The sequence below is a fragment of the Cariama cristata genome, unplaced genomic scaffold (genome assembly GCF_000690535.1).
Source record: "Cariama cristata isolate BGI_N322 unplaced genomic scaffold, ASM69053v1 scaffold4902, whole genome shotgun sequence".
Lineage (NCBI taxonomy): Eukaryota > Metazoa > Chordata > Aves > Cariamiformes > Cariamidae > Cariama > Cariama cristata.
This window is the reverse complement of record NW_009605401.1, coordinates 72787-94277: the sequence shown is the minus strand read 5'-3', so window position 1 is coordinate 94277 and position 21491 is coordinate 72787. Positions and strand designations below refer to the sequence as shown.

Here is a 21491-nt window from a genome sequence, read left to right as displayed (position 1 = left end):
GTTCCGGTAATGAGTACTGAAGAGGGAAATGTTGGCTCAGGGTGAAGTACAGAAAGGTGTTTGGATGAAGGGTGCTTGCCAATGACCTCACTGCTTTTTCATGGAATTACATCTACACTGCTGAGAAATAAATGTCTGAGTAAAGTTTTCTGATATTCAGTGAAATGTAAATTCTCAGGGATTTGGGTAACATACTGAAATAAGGCAGCGTGTAAAGTAATTGTCTTCTGTGTGGCAGCAACACCTTGGACAGTGGCAAGGACAGGAACCTCACATCCTCCATATATTAATAAAAGGTTTCTCTCTGTTTTCTTCAGCTTGACCTCACCAAACCCATTGAAGATCAGGGCCCTTTGGATGTGATCATACATAAACTGACAGATGTCATCCTTGAAGCAGACCAGAATGACAGCCAGTCACTGGAGTTGGTTCACAGGTTCCAGGTAAGTGGTTCTTTCATAGTCCTTCTGCATTTCAAGCAGGAGGATGATCTTGTTGCAGCAAGTGCAGTTGGTAGGGTTTGGTGAAAAGAGCTCCCTGGCACACTGCTGCCCTGTTACTGACAGCCCAGCAAAAATAGTTTTGTCAGTCTAAAATGAACTTGCACCTTTGGATAGGTTCTATGTTGTATTGGTGAGGTTAGTAAGAACTGGTTTCCCGCTAAATGTTGTTCTGATGTCATTCCAAGAGCATGAGTGCTGCTCACAAAGAGGAACAGGTGTTTGCAGAGTCCATCTCTCCATGACAGAAGCCACTGAATTAATTTGGCCCAGTTCTGTCTAATCTTCCCAGTTCCTGGAATGCTAATTTCTGTAACATCAAGGTTACTGTGAGTGATTCTGTCCTCTAGTGCTGAGAACCCTGTTCTATTAATTTTTTTTCTCAAGTTTACGTTGAAGGTCAGAAATATGCAGGGCATAGAGGTACAGAGAACTGTTTTCCGAAAGAATTCCTATCAATAGTCTGAATGCTGATGAAAACGATAAAGCAACACCTTTGTCATTTTAAAAAGTGTTGCTTCTGGTGGATATCTTTGATCAAAGGTATATTTTGTTCTTGCCTTTCAAAGAGAAGCAAAATTTTAAAAAAGATATTTTCAGAATCTTATGGAATATGCTTATGTCAGGTGAAAAAACGGCTCAGACAAATTCTGCAATTTTCTTTGCTCTAGTTACAAAGCTTTTCTGCTTCCTCCCACCAGTACATTATTCAAAAACGCACAGGAGATGAAAAGGTTTGACTTGTGGGTCTGCCCCTCTGGCATGAGTTCTGTGAATCGTAGATGACTATTCATCACTAAGTAGTGCAGACATCCACTTCCTACAGCACTGGAAACTTGTAGATATCCAAAGAAGCATATGGAAGGATGGACTTCAGGGGCTTTCTGCTTGCAGCGTTTCCCTGTTTCAGATGTTATTTGCCTTCACAATATACCCATCCTATCGATGGGAAAAACTGATGACCAAAGAGGCAAAAGGGCACATGTGTTAAGTTGCTCGCAACTGATTAAGACTCATGAGGTTCCTCATTCCCAATTCTTATGTTGTTGGTGCGTTCATGAGGGCTGGGCTTTATAAGGCACAAAGGCAGAAGCTTTGTGTAATACTGTGGCACCTCTGTTGTTCTCTGGAGAGGATGCTGGTAGGGAACTTGTGAAAGCAGTTGTAGAACAACAGTTGGTGCATAGCAGTACAATTAATATCTAAAACACGTTTGTTTTATTCCTGAGCAAGAACTCTTCGATGGATATGGAGTATTTTTAATAAGAACTCCAACTAGTCACCTGATTGTATTTGATAGCTTAAGGTCACAACCTGATACTCTCTCAAGTACTGAAGTGAGGTCTGGAGGTAACAGTAGTTAAGTACAAAGGGTGCATTTCCCTAAAGCTGCGTTTAACCACAAAGGTGAAGTTCAGTATGAAACAGGGTAGAGCACTTTGTAGCTAGAACCTTAGCTTTGGCTGAGGACTTAGTGGGCTGTTCTCATGTCTGTGACAGCTGCTGCACTGCTGGAAGGCTGGTGGAGGTAAAATGACCTGCTAAAGCTAAATCCCTTACTCTGATAGATTTCTTAAAGTAATCATAATATACCTTAACATTACTCTGTGTACCTTTGTTACCATTTAAGTAACTTAAACCATTATTTTTGTATAGGTTAAATATTGAAACTTTGGTTTTAAAGATATTTAAGTTTGAAACTCTCAGTGAAAATATGATTTTTATCTAATGAGTTTGTGGGATAGATTCTGAGAGCAGTAAGAGGAAGCAGTATATATGGATAATATATCCATATATAATTATGGATAAATATCCTTTTAGTCTTCAGTTCAGGGACTTGCTTTTTGTATCTTTTCTTGATAGCGCTTAGAAAAGAATAGTATCACCTGAATAGAGATGCAGTGGTCTAAAAACAGCAACAAGAAACATCCTCTTATGAAAAAAATGAAAACCCAATCAAAAGTGCTACTACAAACCAAAAACCCAATTCCCCCACCCAAAGTCTCTTAAAATTCTCAAATTCTACAGAGCTATGTAAGTTAAAACATATCACTGATCTTACAGGATTTATTTTCTCTGAAATGATAATATCAAATACAGCAATATTTTTAACCACAGACTATTTGAAGTGAAATTACTGATTTAAACTTTTAGAAATTATAAATAGTTAGTTTGCGTATAACAGTTAATACGTGTAAAAATAAGAAGTGTATGTGGGGATATTGTTTCCATTTTCTAAGCTTTAATCAGGAAGAAGGTATTTTATACAGTGCAGCTTGGATTTTTTTTCAGAAAGTAAGATAGTGTTCAGCTTCAATATGGAACGGCCCACTGCAGAGATCTCAAATTTCCACATGTTTTTTTCAAAGGGTACATGGTGGCAGGGACGGGAACGGGAGACCGTAAGCAAAAGCTTTGCAAAGCTTGAAGAAATTGTACATTTCTGGTAGGCTTATTGAATCTGTCTGCTACTGTCATGCACGATGGCGTCAATTTTACCACCTGGACCTTTTGATCATGCTATTTATGCTTGCTCTAGTACTTCAGTTCTACCAGTTCCTTCACCAGGTGCTGTTTCTTCACCCTAGAGGCTAAGTCCAACCTCTATACTTAGGGCTATCTTCACAGTCCTCAAGAGCTGACCACAGTTAGAGGAGTGCTCTCCTGCAGCATGTTAGGCTGGAAGCCTGAATTCAAGGTGGAAGTGAAGGGCTCTTTTGTTTAAGTGTACATTTCAATGGCTGTTTGCTCTCAGACTTCTTGAGCCCTCAACCATAAGGAGATTGGGATACAGGGGGAGCTGGGTGGGTGGGAAGGAGTCTGTTGACTATTGTGAAGGCATCAACCAAACTAATGAGAAAACCAGGTATACTCTCAGGAGGCTTACATCGTCTGTGCAGCAGTCCATGCTCCCAGTGTAAGTTTCTAGAGCTATACATCATGAAGGCTGCAGACCCCTGATTTACATGGGTATTCTTATTGGGACAATATTATAATGTTCGCTAGTGCTGGCAAATCTCATTTGAGCTGCCTCATTTCTGAGCAGCTGAGAAATAGTTGTGTTCAAATCCCATGTACGATGGTATGTGGCACTGGGACCTCTCTGGTTATATGCCCATGGGCAGCTGCCACCTGTTAGTGTGCATGCCTCCTTGCCGTTCCTGTATGGCTCCCCTCTCAGGCTGTACCCTTGATCAAAGTCTGGAGGCAGTGCATTGTGCTTCTGTTCCACCGCAACTGCTGTTTTCCAAGATGTGGTTGTCCTTGTCCTACAGTGAATTTACTGAAACATTCTCACATCTCACAGGCTGGTTAACTCTTCCTCCATTAAAACTGTGGAGCAACTTGTTGCAAACAGTTTTAAATCATAGCTTTAATAAAAGCTAAACAAGCAAACTCATATGGCCCTAAAATCCTACTTTATCTATTTGAGTATAGCCTTGTGTGCAGTTCAACAATTCAGCCTTGCCTTTTCTGTCCGTCGCATTAGAAATAATAAATCAAGAGTGTCACCGTATTCAAGATGATCCCCTGTTAAAGGAAACTGCATAATAGCGTTGCTGTGCTGTGTTGTTTCATAGGACTGTGCTGTAGCTCTTGCTATCTTTGTTAATCTTGGAAATCACAGAGCTTTCTTGTTAGTGGCCTCTGAAGGAAACCAGTAAGAAACCTTTCCTTAAGATTTGGGGCAAACAAATCTTACTGCTGTCTGTGTTTCCTGACCCAGCTCTTCTCCCCCATGCTGTCAAGTTTGTCTGTACTAACATCACCTCCCCTGTCTCCTGTGCCTGGGTTTTTTATTGGCAATGTAGCCGTAATCTCATACAGCATGTACTGTAACGGATGCGCCATTGGGTCATCGTTTTGGACTGGGGATATGCTTCTTGTGACGCGCTAACTAATGTGGAGAGGTGAGAACAGTCATTGATACAAGGGAGTCATGGAGGGTACTGACAGAGGTATTTGATAAAGCATGTCAAATTCTTTCTGTAGGATTTGCATAGTAATAAATTGATTTAAATACCTGTACAGTGCAAAAGCATTCAGTTACATTAGATATTTTTGCAGACCTCTCTGATGCCTTCTAAGAATAACAGAGAACAAAAGGGGTAACGGGTTGCGCTGGAACAAGTTTGGGTTACAGTAGAGTGAAACAGAAATAACTGTAATCCAGAGATTAGATAATAGGGTTGAAATTCAGTCTTCTGTCTGTTACCATTGCTGCTATTTTGTTGCTGTAGAACGCTTATGTCTTTCTGTGCCTCAACTTAGCATCATCCTTTCGTAAATTGCTGTCTCTTTCTTAATAATGGACTTCATAATTTTCCTGTAAATATCAGTATTCAAGCAAAAATAATACTGTGGTTCTTGTGAAGCTAATTTGCAGTAGGCTGATGGGAATTTGAAACATTTTTTTATTTTGGTAATACTGGAAATTTGACTTGTGTGTCAAGTATTGTAGAAAGCAAAGGTATTGTTCACATACCTGGGGCATATGCTGCATGTAAGTCAACATCCTTTAATTGTTGGTAGGTCTGTTAATCAATAAGCAAGTGTATCATTAGAAAACCTCTCTCTGCAATAATGCATGCTCCATATATATTTTTCCAGAGCTCAAGTAGTAGAGACAGATGGAAGTGAGGGTAAGTTTCTGAGCAAGTCAGATGGAGAACAAATAGTTCCCTGCCTCCAGACTTGGTTGGTAAATACAGTTGAACTTGTTCAACTAACAGTATGAACTGCTTAAGAAGGAAATAAATCGGGTGAAAAGCACCCTACGGATACAGAGCATTGTCTTATACCAGTGTCTTCTGTGCAGAGGACTGTGGTGAATTCTGCTCATGCTTTGAGGAATCCTACATTGTCATCTTCATTTCATGTCCCTGTTGATGGTGGTTTCAGTCTTTTTTTGAACACTGCCTAATTCCAGTTTAGTATTGCTGTGTTCACAGTGGCAAGCTTCACCCAGGCATACTCTAGAAAGGCTGTTGCAAGGCTAGACTAAGAAACTTGCTTAATTCTTCTTGCAAAACGCTTGGATCCAGCTGGCTGGTGCCTTCAAGGTCTTCGTTTTTAGGAATATTAAATTTAACCACAAGTGAAAATAATAAAAAAGCCAAGAATGTTAGACGAGAACTTGATGTTCTTCCTTCTCTCCCTGTCGTTAGTTCTTGGTTGTACAGTAAACACTGTATTATCTAATATGTCTATTCTTTTTGAGGACGCCATCTTCCTGCAGAGAAGTGCAATGTAATGCCTAAAGAATTAGAAGGGGATCCTGGAATGTGGGTTCAGTCACATGCTTTTCCACAGTTTCATTGTGTGATCTAGACCGTCCCATTTACATCCCTAAGTTTCTGTTTTGCAAGCTGTAAATTAAAGGAAATGGTATTAACTCCCTTTTGAGATTGATATGAGAAGCTCTTTTAGGTCAACTCAGAAAGACTGTCATAAGGACTTATGATTTGTTTGTTTCTGTTGGGAACTCTGGTATGAATCTGTAGTAGCTACGATGACATCTGATCTACAGACCAAGTTACAATAGTCACACTGCTGTCTGATGTTCTGTCTTTACAGGCAGAGTGTTCTTTAGCATAGCCCAATGGATGACTTGTCCACAATCATGTAGTTGAACTAGAATGTAGGTTTCCATTACTGGACTACACACATTTCTGACTGTGGGTATGGAATTATAATCTGTCAGTATCTTCAAAACTCATTCATTAGAAAAAGGTCCCCTCCTAGTGCCTTCTAAACTGGGAGACGATCTTTCTCTAGTGAATGAGATAGAGGGCAGGGACCCCTGTGAGCAGACTTCTGAATTATATCCTTTCCCCAATAAGGCCTTGGGCTTCTGGTTCTGCACATGTGACTGAGTTGTGCCACATCACTGTCGTGCAGGAAACTTTCGTTGTAGTAAAACATGTACCCAGGAACTAGCAGGGCAGAGGAAAGGTCTATCAGTGTTGAATTACATGCCAAAGTGTGTTTGAAGGCAATTACGTGTATTGTATCTCATATAATTTTGTATACAGGGCAGAAACTGGCAGGAAATTGCTGCCTGTCTCCATATGCCCTGTATTATTTTTAAGATACTGAGAACTATTGGAAATGAAAAGAAGTATATTCCCTAGAAAAAATAAATTGTAAGAAGAATCCATTTGTATAAATTGGGTGGCATGGGGTAGTTGTTTTGGTTTTTTAAAACTAAAGTCAATGAGCAACTTAGAAAATGTAAAGTGACGACCTTGCAAAGGGTCTACTTATGTGTGTGTGCTGTTGCATAAGCACTGTGGTATTTCTGGCACCTGCACACAAGTGGAAATAATGTGGTTCTCTTACGGTTCATTAAATTGACCAAAAAAGTTCTGATGATCTTAACCAGAACAAACAGTGCAAAATTCGTGATGCTAATTTTCCTGCTACCGAACATAAATGTAACAGCAAGATGATAGCTGGCACCAGTCTTACCATTGGCTCTGTAAAGCAGTCTTCCAGGAAGCAGGGAGCAAAGGATCCTTGACCACAGGAGGAGGAACAATCTGCCAGGCTACATTTAAGACCTTTGCAAGAATAACTTCTTTCAGAGCTGTATTGTAGAGGTCTTGACCATCTCATCTGCAAGAGCTGAGGAGAAAACTGGCTTCACACTTACATGAGTCTGTGTACCTGCTCTCTGGAGTCTGCAATGAACCATTGTACGGTCTGGTGGAGAGTGCTAATAGACTAGGAGGTCTCTTAGTATGCCCTTTTTGTCTTGCTATTTAATGGCTGTTCTTAGTTGCCTTGTGAAAAATAGCCATTAAAGGAGACTCCAAGAACAGCAAGGAAGAATTGCTTGTTGCCAGTGGGCTTTTTAGCTGCAGAAGACCTTTAGGGCTGAGCTTTCTGAGATCTTTGTGCTAGTTGGATGTGGTCTGGACTGCAGTTTCTCAGGAGAGTATTAGTCGGTGCAGACTGTTCTCCACTGCATTGAAGAGCAGTGACGAGTCCCTAGTGATCTCATCGAAAGCAGAAATGAAGACTGTGTGCAGCACCTAGTGTAGTGCATGAAGTGCAAAATAGAGAAACCTTTCCATTTTCTTCATAGGAGACTTAGATCCTTATTTTGGGGATGATGATTAGTCTCCCTTCCTACCCACTGTAACAGTGGACTGAACTGGTTGAACATAGTTTATTTGTTGTCTAGTGAAAAATTGTCACAGTCCTTGGCGGTTCCTTCTTCATGAGAGGAATGTGGAGAGGAGTCAGGTGGGAAGAGGCTGAGTCCGCAGAGGTCCCTTTCACTTGCTGGTGCTCCAGTTCCTGACTTCTTGGTAAGAAAGAGAACCAAACAACCTCAGTTCCTGCCTTTGACTCTGAAAAGTGGGTACGTGTGGCTTGTATAAGACACTGACTGGGGGATATTTGTTATGCTCTGATTAGAGCAGAATTCTCTCTGAGCAGCTGCCTGTCGTAGCTGTACAGGGGCTTGAGTAGCTTCATTCATTGCAGCCTCATACTAGTCTGTTCCATTCAAAATGATAGCTCAAGTGATGGAAAATCAATAGGGTTATTAATTTGCCTTCCAGAGCTGCTTCTGAACAGGTTCTCTTTGCATTAGCCTTCTTAAAAAGATAGATCAGAAGCAGGTTTTATGCCTAGGCTTCTGCTATCACGTTGATGAAAATTTGAAGTGTTTCCTGCCCCCCTGCCCTCCAACTGTTGACTCTCCTACTCTGAAGTTGTCCAGGAAGGCTTTTCCTATTCTTGATTTAGAAGCTTCCTTAGAAGGATTTGGGACTGGGAGGAAGGAAAAATAGGGAGATATTTTGGAAGGGAAGGAGTTAGGGGATTGCTTTTGCTTGGAAGGGGAGAAGTGCATTGTTCTTGCTGCACTGATTGGTTTCTTCAGAAGTCCCAACTGCGAGGAGGTGATTTGGGTACGTACTCATGGAGATCATGCCAGTGGATTTTTAATGCTGCCTTTTTTTTTTTTTTTTAAGATACTAGCCCATTCTGTTCCTTGTTTTCAGCTTTGTACTCTGAAAATGCTTACACATTTCAAATTTCTTTTTGTGCTCTGATGAGAAAAGTCAAGTGAAAAATCAAAGGAAACTGTCAAATCTTAGTAATTTTTTTCTTATTGAGGGGATAGGTTGAAACACAAAGTTGAAATGGTCTATTTGCATCTGAATTCACAGGCCAGTACCTGTGTTTTTCCATTTGAAAAATAACTCTGTCTTACATTTGTTGGAAGACCCTCATAAGCAAGCCAAATTAACTAAAAATTTATCATTCAAGTGCTAACTGGTAAGATAGCTTCCTTTGGGTAGGTATTTGCAAGATGAAACAGTGGTGGAATTTCGAAGGCAAAACAGGGAAGCTGAGTACCTAGAAAGCTGCTTTGAGATGTACAGTGAACAGTGAATAGAAATGTAACAGAGAAGATCTGTCCCCACTTCCCCTTGCTGCCCCCCCTCATCCCTCCTGACAACTGCAGGAACCTCTTTTAGATTTAGAGACAAACAATTTTGAGATGAGTTCAAGATCCAACTTGCCTACACCTTTGCTTTTGGAAGGAGGTGTTTGTGAAAAGAGACGATCACAACCCAAGACAACAAAAAGGAACTTTTAAGTCTGAATCTGATGCAAGCTTTTTGGACAAGCTTATGTCTGTCTTTGTATCTGTTTTCCCCTTGGAAAATGTTGGTCTGTTCTTACAAGTGATCCTCTTCATATTTCTGCACATGGGAAAACACAAATCCAAACACTGTTATTGTTTCATTTGCTAACATTTTTTGTTTAATATGGAACTTTTGTTTAATATTAAACAGAAGATTATAGAAGTTTTATTACTTGGTAATAAAATCAAGTCAATGAGTCAGTGAGTCTTTCGTATCATCTAATGACCTAATATTTGCAGTAGATCCTATATCAGCTTGCTGTTAAATACTAAAAAAAATAAATCATTAGCTACTTTTGAGTAAAATGACAACTCTATTCTCATCTATACGGAGACTTCTCAAGAACAGTTTGAGTTTTGGTTTTGTTTTTTAAATCTCTAGGTTATATCTGGAGGTATTTAATAGGGAACATGAAATACTTGGTCTCTCTTTGATTTCAAGTTTCATTGCTGGCCTTCTGCCAGTAACGGGGCTGGTACAGAGCAGGACTGAACCAAGCCTGGAATACAAACAAAGGAGGATCTGCTAAAAGTCCTTGTTTCTTCTTGTTTGCTTTTATTATGTCAAAGATTATAAAGAGGAAAACATAGACGTTGTCTGGGTCAAGCTGAACTGCAGCCCAAGGACAGAGGCCTTTCAAAATATTATTGGGAAGCATAAATATCCTCCAGATTGTTGCTTGGGTTGTTGGAGTCTGCTGTTGGATACCAGTCTGGTAAATCTACCAAAGGAGAGTGTAAAGTTGTTTTGTTGGAATGACTGGAGAAGAGTTGAACATTCAAAGTTGAAAGGTTGTGCTGTACTGAAAGCTACCTCTTGGATTCAGTGTTTCTCGTTTCCTTCTGCAGCTGCTCCGTTTTCAAGTTCTTATCTGTAGTAGCTCCTCTGCTATCAAAATCCTTAGACACAAACCCTTCAAGTTTATCCAGATCTGTATTTCAGGTAGTGGAGCCATTCTATGCCGTGGGAAGAGTGCTGCTACTTAGGCTACATCAAGAGTTTTCCAGTCTGTTAGGTGATCTTCACAGTTACATATTCAGTAAAACGTGATGCCTGAGTGTGCAGCAGTTCCTAGTAAAGAATCAAAGTTTATGAAGGGTTTCGCATTGGCTACCATAATTGTTCCTGTGAAGCTAACAAAATTGATTTTTCTTATTGTAATTTCCTTTTGTGGGGAATTGGTGTTAAGGTTTAGATTTTTAAGTTATTTATTTTAAGTAGTTTTCTGCGCATAGATATTGGAACTCTTTTTTCATATGTGCTGGTGATGTACTGATGCGAGGTGTGAGAGACTGGGAAAGTGTTGGTAGCGTACATGCCCAAGGGGAGGCTGGGTGATTTGCTTTGGCGATCCTGGTGCAGCTTGATGGTTCTGTTTTTGAACGCAGAGTTAATGCTTTGTGATGGAAGTCCAAGCAACACACAATACCTGAGAAGTGATGCAGAGTTATAAGGACTTGAGGGCATTTTGATGTTCCTGTCCCCTAAACAGCTGCAGCAGTTAACCACTACCTGTGTTCAAGTAGAGGTGACCTATATAAATACATTGACCTTGTTCTGCATTGACAGACTCCTTTGCTTCAAAGGGGAGGCCATTTCTAGATTCAGTTAAAATGAGAGATCTGTAGCCCATCCCCAGATTAGCTCTAGGAGACACTTACTTCAGGTCCCAGTCCTTTCCTTTACTCAGATGATGCAGATCTTCATTGCCCTACTGACAATCTTTGAGTTTTGCCATTCCTGTGCCCTTTGGCTGTCCAAATACCTAAGCCTGTAAATGGAGAAGAGCTGGAGAATAGCACCTGAAGTAGGTTTGATGCTGAGAAATTTCCTTGTTTTATAAAGAAGGCTCATGTTCAGGCTCCTTTGTGTGTGCATGAAGGGTCTGTCACCTTACATTCAGTGCAGTTCTTCTCAGTATTAGAGTAGTTTGTCCAGAGGACTGCTGGAGAACAGCCTCCACTTCCTTCATCTTTATTGGTTATTTTGTGTTTGCCTTACAGAGCTTTTTGGAGGCTCTTTAAGGCAACAGAATGAAAAATCGGTCACTGGAAAGTCAGCTAAGATGCTCACTTCTGTTGACATGTTGCCTGGTGTAGAATGGCCTGGGGATCATGCCTTCATTCCTGTTAAACTTCGTTATGCTGTGTCAAGCTTACTGCTTGGACGATCTTCTAATATGGTTTAAAGCTATTATCATTATAAATTAAGCACTGTGAAGTTCCTTAAAGAAGGCATAAAAAAGCAAGGTTCCCTCTGGAAATACTTAGAGTAACGTGAACCAAAATAACAAGTGGAACACACCTAACCCAGGGAAGTGAGGGTAGTCCTCAATGCTGGTGTGAGCATAAGGAAGATTTGGGAAGGTGCACAAGGAGCTAGGAGAGGGAAAAATCATTTCCTCCTTGGAGGGGAGGGAAGAGGATGGGAAGCCACAGGCAGGATGAATGTATGTGTGAGGGGTAGGATTAGTACGTACAGAGTAGGGGCTGGGCCAGGAGTATGGGGAGCTTGAATTCAAGGTGCAACCAGAGACTGGTTGAGGAGGGGTGGTCACCACAGTGTGAGAGGAAGAGTTGGTAGAAACACCGTGGGATGTTTGGTGTCAGATCTCTGCTGAAGTCACGTTTCAGAACTGTGGCTTGTTCAGTCTGGTTACTGTCCGTACTTACCCTCTGCCCCGCCAGGGTACTGGCTGGCTGTAATGTGCTCATCCTCTTGGTGTGCTCATGAAGATGCACACTGTGGTAGCTCCCTGTCTTCTAAGCTGAGGCACAGAGGGGCTAAAAGAGCTATCTTGTTATGCTTTGGATATGTTGAGATACTTGAGTACAGTTTCGTGATCAGCAAGTTTAAGCTAATACCCTAATCACTGGATCATCCTAGCTCCACAAGGTGTCTTTTAGCTGCTGTGTAAAAGGGCACGTATGCATAGACACTTGTAGGTGTTTAAGATGCATTAGGTAACAAGTTACTCTATCACTTAAAAAAAAAATTTTTTCTTTATTTGAAAGCTGACTGCTCTGCTTGAGACTCTGGAAGTACTGGGGACAGGAGACTCATGAAAACTGTTCTCTGTATGTTCCGGGTATTAATGACTTGAAATGAACCCAGCTTCTGCTCCAGTGAGCTGAAGAGGCTTTTTATCCAGGCTACACTACAAGGGTGAGACAGCAGCTCGGTCTGACAGTCTTGATGACTGATTGTGCAAAAGGCTCTGTCCCTTACTGTTCCCAAGTGGCAGCAAGATTGAGCATATCTTTGGGGAATTCACTCTTTGTGTTCTGCAGGGATTAGTAAATACATCAGACACACGTACTGCCACTGAAGGGTGCCTCATACCCTGTGAAGGAGAGCTACTTGTATACTGTGGGTGATTTAGTGGGTTCATTAAAATGCAATGCTGGATCCTCTTAGCCTCAAAAGAATAATCCTGTTTTAACAAGCCATCAGCTCAGACTATGTAGTCAGCAGAAAGCAACAGTTTGCCAGTGCTAGGAGGAGTAGGAGGAGGAAGCCTGCTTCCCCAGTCAGTGTCTGGAGCGAAATCACTTGCTAGGAACAGATGATGCCATTCTTTTCTCTCCAACTCTGTATCTAGCAAACTGCATCTCCTGAGGCCACCTCATCATAGTCCTATCTTTTGGAGTATGTTGTGTTCTCTGAAGTAACCAACTTAAAGGAAGTAGGACTTCATGGAAGACCATTACTTGCAAGAGCGTTTACCGTGCATTTGCATAAATTAATTTAAAGAAATGAGTGGAAACGTAAAGATGGCTTTGGGAAGTTGGGTAAAACAAAGGCAGATGCTAACTTTGGAAATGTTTGTCTAATTTTGAATAGGGTAAGACGGATGCTTGTTTGTCCCATTGACTTTATGGGGCCAGATTGGGGCAATGATGAAGGAACTCAACTTCTCTTCTGAGAAACAGAAGGAAGTTTTGCTGGGTTTGCAAGGTCAGTACCTGGCAGCTGTGTCTGTTCATGGCCAAGATGCAGTAATGACCTCAGTGAACGGGGAATTGAATTCCCAAGATGAAGATCCATGAGAACATTAACTTTGCTTTGTTCTTGTAGTCAGGAGAGGAAATTATGAACTTAGAGAAGTAGCAAGATACATGCTTTCAAAACTAAATGAAGACAGAGTGAAACAGCAATCTCTTCAGCTCTGCCAAGAAAAATTCCAGCCCTTATCGTCCAACTCTTAACACTGTCTTCAGCCCAGCTAAAGGACAGCAATAATAACAACATTAAAGAACCCAGATGTAGTTCTGAGCTTAGGTCAGACAGTTGTGATGTTCACGTGCAGTAATTCAATGCAAGGCTGACCTCAAGATAGCAGCGTGTCATCTTTCTTCTCCTAATTGCTTTTCTCAGCCCTGCTCACAGCTGTTACTGTGGCACTTTGCCACTGGCTTCCTCACTGACTTCCTTCTGAGTTGATGTTGTTGCAGGACAGGTTTCGCTGCTGATGGTAAGTCCAGAGGAGAAATTTGGCATCCTAAAACAGTTAAGAAATTTGACATCCTAAACCAGTTAAACCAGTTAGCTATCATGTTTGTGTTTGTTTCAAATGTCAGTGTCTAGACTGTCTGGTGGCTTCCTGCTTTGCCAATGTCCGTTTGCCTCTCCTTGAAGAGAAACTGAACATCAAGGTTTTTAATGTTGTCCATTCTCTTCCCCATCTCATTATTTTTCTGTACTCTTCAGCCAACCTAATGCACTTTTTTTTTTTTTCCTGTGTATTTGTTTTGCAGGAGTATATTGATGCTCATCCAGAAACCATTATCCTGGACCCTCTTCCAGCTATTCGTACGCTTCTGGACCGATCCAAGTCTTATGAGCTAATTCGGCAAATAGAGGCATACATGCAAGGTAGGCAAATACCTACTCTCCCTGAAGGCTTGGATTGTAACTAGAGAAGGAAGTAGCTGGCTTCTGGAGGCTGGATGTGAGGTTTAAAGCAGTGATTTTGGGCCCCTTGCGTTCTATCTGTCCAGGGGAGCACAAACACTGAAGCATTCCTGTGTCACAGGATTGCCCTCTGGAATCCCATGCTCTTCTTTTTCCATGTATACAAAGGAGGTTTGCATCTGGTTAAAAATATGATGTGGATTTAATGGGGAGCGTGTTTACTACAGTGAGCTCCCCCAGAAATCTTCTGGAAAACATTGCCTTTTTCTGCATGCAGGTAAATTGAAATGATTGTACAAATTTAGCAGCTTGTCACAAGAATCCTGAGGCCTGAACTTGGAGGAGATTTATGGAAGAAGAAAAACTGGTTTTGGAAAGGACTGAAAGAAATTAAATTGTAAATAGAACTAGGATCTTTGAGAAGCTCTGGAAGCCTGTTGCATAAGTTAATTGCTAGGAGGAACATAAATGCAATTCTAGCTAGTTGGCTAGTTACTCGACATAGGCTGTTGCCTTTAATTGGCATCATTTGAGTTGTATTCCCATGTTTAGAAGTCATGCCTTTTCAACCTGAATAATTCTAGTATCTTATCATTTTACCCATTGTAACTGTTGGGTTAAGTTAGTCTTTCATTCCCTTTCTACTTCTGTTACTGTCCTCCTTGAAACATTTATTGACTTTTGAGTTTAAATCTATAGTAGCTCATGAATAACTGTTTCATTACTTGGGGGAAATTGGGTTGCTGAACTGTGTTCTAATGGGGCGTTGTTGGAATTGCCGTTGTGATTGAGTTATCACTATCTTGATGGGCAGTTAAGAAGGTCATCAATTTGTATTTTTGTAATTGTGGATTTATAGACACACTGTTTGCATCTGACCTGCCTGGCCCCATCAGCAGTGTCTTTATGTAAAAATAAGACTAATAATTCACAGCACTCTCCCTTGTCTTTTGGAATCTTTTTAGGAGAAAATGTTCAACTAGTTTAAAAGGATTTTGTTTTGGAGTGGTTATTATTGCTGCTAGCAAGTGGGAGAGAAGTGCTGAGGAAAACCTGTGCTCTGAGGAAGTGGTTGGGATTTTGTACTAGCAGCAGAGATTCAGTAGGTTTGGTTTTGTTTTGTTTTGTTTTTCTTAAATTGCTGTCAGTACTATTATTGTTATCTCTATGAGAACAATATGTTCAGGAGAGCATCCAGTTTTTGCAAGTGGTTTGTCTTGTGCATGTTTTGGCCTCCTCTGGTCAAACTGATGAGAAAAAGGAATAAACGCTTAAGGAAGAAGAAGAAAAAAACTAGGTTTGTATTCAGTTAAAACTGACACTTCAAAGAGAAGCTGTTAATGAAGGTGAGGAATGAGGTAAAGAAAAGCTTCACCTGTTCTTGCTGGCTGCTGCAGTGTTAAGTGACCATATTTCCACTGTCCCTGTGTCCCCCCTGCGCCCCCTCCCCATTTCATCTTATTTCTGTCTCATCATCAGAAATATCATGACAGAGACCTTGAACCAACTTTGTTTTTAGCAGGGGAAATCTCAGGAGAGCTGAGTAAATGGCTGACTTCTCGTTCTGGCCTAAGTAAATCAGCCTCTGTATTCCTGAACATAATGATCTGCAGTGAGAAAAAAGTTACGTCCCTCTAGACAATGTTGTGGATTTTTCCCCTTCCTTGTTTTCACCTGCTAAACTGTGTTTTCTGCTTTGCAGCTGCCATGTCATATCCCAAGGCCATGAGTGCTTAGAAAACTCAAACAAGTAATAAATCTGTGAATAGCATGAGGTCTTAGGAGCCGCATCTTTTTTGTTCTGGAATTTCAAAATGGAAGTCATTACCAAGAAAATAATATCATAGTCTTTAGCTGAAACTAGAGAGCCCAGTTTATCACAGGATACAAAATTGATCTGATAGGTTAAGTTCATTGCAAGGTATTCTCTCTTCCAAAGGAATGCCATAAACCCTGAAGGATTGAGTACGTGTGTAAGGAGAAATCTGCTGAATGTCTTTCAAAAGAAAATTCAGTGTTTGTTTACAAACTGGTTTTGCATTAAGGTGATCATTACCTCTATCTGAATTATGTTTTAAAGTAACTATAAATGAAGTACAGTCTTTATTTGTGACCTTCTGTTTACACTTCATTTTGACCCTGTAGACCTTAGAAGAACTGTATAACTGAAGATTTGCACCAGTTGGATTAAAGGGAGGATGAGCACATGCTCTGCTGACTCCAGTTTCTATGGTGCTGAATCCTCCTCCCTCTGTGTTGCCTGCACCTTTCAAAATGGCAGAAGTTGCTGAGGTGACTGCGTTCTGCAGCAGTAGGGCCCCATGGTCTATAAACAGCTTGATTTTAAATGTAATTATCTTTCAGATGTCTGAGTCAATGCCGTGTCTGTCCTTTTGACAGTGAATTCTCTACTCTTCCTGAAAAAGGGAATCCCTATTTGAAGTATCTAAAACTGGACTCATGGACATCTTTAGGCTTTCTGAAGGTCCTGTAGCTTGCTCTTTATTCAAATGTCCAAGTGATAAGTACTTTGATCCAGCCTCCTGAGAATGGGTTGGAAAGATTACTTTGTGGCACACTCCTTGTCTCTGCTACCACAGTCTGTGGCAACTGAAGGAACTGAGGTGAAAGAGAATGAGTAAATAGGCAAGAGTTGTACGTGTAGTCTGAGAGAAAGCACAGGGTCGAACCTGGACTTTCCAAGTCCTAGACTGACACTGTAACATTCAGTCCTTGTGGAAATGCAAGGTTCACAGATTTGCAGAATCACTGAGGTTGGAAGAGACCTCTTGAGATCATACAGTCCAACTCCCTGCTCAAATCAGGATCCTCTAGAGCACGTTCCCCAGGTTTGTGTCCAGTTGGGTTTGTGTATCTCCACAGATGGAGACTGCACAACCTCTATGGGCAACCTGCTCCTGGATTCATGTTCAACCTGGTGTGCTAGCATGCAATTAGGAGTTGCTGAGGTGACTTGCAGAGATTGTTATTTTCTTCACTATAGATAATGGTATCTCCCTTGGAAGGAAGTGGGACTGACTTCTGAAAAAAAAAGTTTTAAGAGATTATTTTAGCATTGATTTTAATGGATTCTTTTTTGGAAGCAATAGTCTGGCCAGGGCTGTGACTTCCTCTTTTTCCTGTTCTATGTTATTTTGAGTGCAAGCTCTAAAAGAGCTAGTCATTCTGAAACCTTCACTTCTGACTCTTTTTTAAAAGATTTGAAAAAATAAAGATTGCATTCCCAACTTGTATCCTACATAGCTGGCAAGTCTATCTTGAAGTAAATTACTGAATAGATTTTTTTGATATAGCAGTTGAGTTCTCTCAGCATCTATATTTCTTTGTTTACTTATCTATGAAGAATTACGTCTGATACCAAAGTGCTCTAGATCAGGTTTTGTAACGTTTGGTGAAAGATTAGGAGCATTGTTTAATGGAAATTTAATTTTTAGCAGGATATTGTATGGTTGAAGCTATGTCAGCCTTTTTAAGCTTTAACCTCATGAAAAATAACTAAATTCTCTGATGCCATATTGAAAAGCTGTGATCCTACAGCCTTGGAATGCGAGATCTGACTCTTTAAATTATGCTTAAGATGGTAATAGATAACCACTGTATCTAGATGCTAATTAACATTTTTACATTACATTTTTAGTTTTAAGATTAAAAGCTTTTAAAATTCCCTACTCTCGGTGCTCTACCTAGTTAATGTTCCTATCTGCTACTCAGCTTCCTTTGCTGTTTCAAGTGACTTACAGGTTCCTTTGATAATATTTGAACTTCAGATATTGCAGACCCTGGAGTCCATTTCTTTAACCACTTTCTCCTGGCTTTTCTCCATGATTTAGAAAATCTTCTTGTTCTTAGATTCTTAAATTTAACTCCAAATCTAAAATTTATACAGAAACTGGACTTTGAGAGGTTCCCCTAGAAGAGGGAACTCCTGCCTGAGCCAAGCTGTAACTCTTGAGTTTCTCTCACTCCTAACAGTCTTTTTTGAAGTACAGAAACTATTCTAAACAGTATGATACTCTAAACAATGTAAAACCTTTTAGCTGTGATGTTTTCACCCCAGCATGTAACCAAAATCATTTATGTTTGATTGTTTACTATTATATGAGGTGTTGTTGCTGCTGTGTGCATGGTTTTCTGATTTTGGGTGATATTACAGAACAGATCACGGCATCCTTCTCTTTTCCCTGGATTTTTTTTTTAACTCTCTCTGTCTTAGAAATACTCGTTGAACAGCTGCATATATCTTTTGTGACTAGGAGAGAGGCTCAGTATGATGTAACGGGTTAGGCAATTGATTTGGGGCTCAAGGTTTTCTGCTTGGCGTTGGTTCTGACTTGCTGCGTGTCTTTGGGCACAGCATGTCGCCTCTGTGTGTCTCTTCTTTTGACACTCATCTGCCTGTCTCTTCCCTTTAGGTGCCACATTTTTCTAGGCATGAACATCTTTTCCAGATATACATACACATACTCTGATAGAGTAAGTCTTTGATGCCAAGCAATTTGTGTAGGTATTTTTTTTAAGAGAAATTGTAGATCTGTTGTTGAGTAGAAAACTGGGTATTTACAATTCAGCATGAAAGTAGGTAGTTGGGTTTTATTTTTTGGAAGTTATGGAGCATGTACGTTGCTGGAGTGGTGCATACTCAGAACTTTTGAAAATCAGGCCACCCAGTTAAAAGTGCCTGAAAATAGCTGTATATACATAGCTCTAGGCATTCACCTTTTGAAACTGTGGCCTCTACTCTCTGTGGCATACTTTTCATAGCAGTTTTGGTCAGAGGGGAGGGAGAAAAACAGTCAAACAGGTCAACTTTAGGCACCTCTGTCTGTATTTGAAGTTCCTATTAAAATGAAAGGAAAAATCTGGTTTTAATTTAAATGCTTTAATCACCCACCTGAGGCTCACTTGTTTATGTAGGGATGTATCAGTAAAGCATCTAACTTAGCATCTAACTACTGCAAATAACCACGCCAGGTTTTGGATGCAAAAGTCTCCCTTGTTGATTGTATGCTCTCTTTTCACCAAGAACGCCTGCAAACAGATGTCTCATTACCTCAGTCCAAGTGTGGTGCATGTTCACTGACTGCATTTTAATTTCTGTCTGAAAACTAGTGTACATGTGTGGAGGGAAGTAATTTGAATGGAATTAATACTCTGTGTGACTGGAAGGAGTTTGTCCAAAGTGCATCAGCACATAGCAGTGTTGCACGTGGCTGTACTCTGTATCCGGGCTGTCAGCACTTGATAGGTCTCAGCCCTGCTCTGTCAAACTGGAAAGACTCTGGGAATTTTGACCCAAGGAGGCGTCACCTGACATCTTTCTCAAAAAAGCTCATTCATTCATTTAGGAAGGGGTTGACAAAGGGACACGGACATGTCGGTGTTATGATAAACAAGCCCTGGCTTTGAAATGTAAAGTCAACAGCTGCTTCCAAAGGACTAATCCTGTCCTGAGAGAGGTGGCAGGAAAAGAAAGCGTGAAGCCCCAAAGCATGAAGCCCCTTCTCTTGTTACAGTAGTTTACAAAAGGATTTCCTAAGGTAAGAATGCTGAAAATTAGCCATTTCATACACAGAAAATACGAAGAGACTCTCCTTTCCCTTCCTGCCTCTCCTCCCCATTCCCAGGTTTTCCATTATTTTGACCTGAGTCAGCTCTGTCCCAGCATAGCTAGAAGGGACCAGAGAGCTGAGGGCCCCTATGGAAATGATGGGCCCAGTCCCGGTTCTCCCAGCCAGGAACGGCAGTCTGCTGGCCTGCTGAGATACATCAGTGTGTTGTTATTCAAGCTGACTCTGCAGTCCAACAGACACAAAGCCCGGAGCATAATACAGAAAACATTTTTATCATTTTGTCTCACAGTGTGCCAACCAGAACTCCTTGAACCAACAAACAGTCTTCATCTTTGATCCTAGTAGTCTTAATGGTCACTGAGCTTTCAAAATAAGCCTGTCTGTAAAGTTCAGATGTTACTTTTGGGTGCACTTAGGTTTAATTTTAAAATCTTGTGTGCTTTTATGGACAGATATGGGGAATCTGCTTCCCACGTCCAGTCTCCTATGCTTATCTGAATCTAAGCAGAAACAAGGCTGAACCTTTTATCCATTTATTGCATACTAGTGTTGGAAACTTTTGTTTTACATCTACATGCATCATTTTAAAGCATTTGTGTACTTGATAAAGCTGAAAATGTAGAAAAGTTTATGGAAATTTAAGCAAGAGCTTCTGTGAGTTTTGTGTTTGAGGCTTGGGTGGATGTGAAGAATGACCAAATCTGCTTTTATGGGGTAAAGGTATAAGGCATGACTGCACTTCATTGTCATTGGACATTCCTAAGACATCTCCAGTTTGGGTTTTAAGAACAGAACATGGTTAATTCTTGAGAATTATTGTCTCTCTAGAATTAGGAAAGGAGGAGCAGGGATGCTTCTTGTCATGAGGAATGTGGGGTTCTCCCTTCATGCAAGGCATGGATGACTCAGCACACCAATATGATGATCAGAGAAGTCGTTTATTAATCAGAAGGCTACGTCTTATATTGTGTTTTCTACTTCTGTACACTCTTGCTCAAGCTCTGATTGGTTACATGTACTGTTCATGCGACTATCACGCTTTTTAGAAAAGATTCAGATAGGTGCTTATGCTATGCGTAGCTTCTACATAAATTACACACAAATTCTTTGTCTAGCACACAAGCTCTTTGTCTCACCTTGTTACTATGATTTTATTTCTTAATTTTATCTATCTCCGGTTCCACAAGTATCCATCCCCTCTTCACAAGTATCCATCTCTTGTTCTACAAGCTTGCTTCTTTGTATAACTCTCTGCATTTTTCCCACATCTTACTACATTCTCAAAATGTCCTCCAGCTCATTGCTAACATAAAATGATCCTACAGAGGAAGTCTTCACTGAATAAACTGGATGTTTTAGATTCCAGCACAGTTGTGTTTCAAGTTATTCTGATCCTCTTGAGCAGAAATTTCCTTGGCTGGCATCCAACAACAGAATATACTTTTCCCAAGTATCTGGGTGCTAGAAAAAGTAAGGAATGGGCAATGAAAGATAAATTGCTCACAGTATCAATGTAAAACTTAACTGGGAATACTTTTTGCAGCAAGTGGCCTTTTCCCTGATGTTTCTGCTCTCATTGTTGTAAGATCAGAGGTCAAGAAATAAATCTTGAAAAATAGGACCTTTCATCTGAGTTGGAAACCAGGACTCAGCTGGTAGAACATTATTCCAGTTCTGGCGTGATGTGTTCATGTCACTTTTGCTGCTGAAGAAGCAGTTTATTTTAAGATGTGTTACAGTAGTCTAGCATGGACAAGAAAAGTAGCATCCCTTACATTTCCTCAGACAAGTGTCTAGCCGACATGTGAGACCCCTGGTTA

The 21491-nt window shown here is 40.6% G+C and overlaps 1 protein-coding gene across 1 annotated transcript in view; it reads left to right on the top strand.

Moving 5' to 3' along the window:
• Positions 1–317: 317 nt before the first annotated feature.
• The window catches only part of ITPK1 (inositol-tetrakisphosphate 1-kinase), a gene marked incomplete at its 5' end in the record, with an annotated part of 72278 nt that continues 51104 nt past the window's right edge, over positions 318–21491 (top strand). The window contains 2 exons of the mRNA XM_009695928.1: positions 318–443; positions 13924–14041. Of these exons, the coding sequence (XP_009694230.1) occupies positions 318–443; positions 13924–14041 (244 nt within the window). The remainder of the gene's footprint in view (positions 444–13923; positions 14042–21491) is intronic.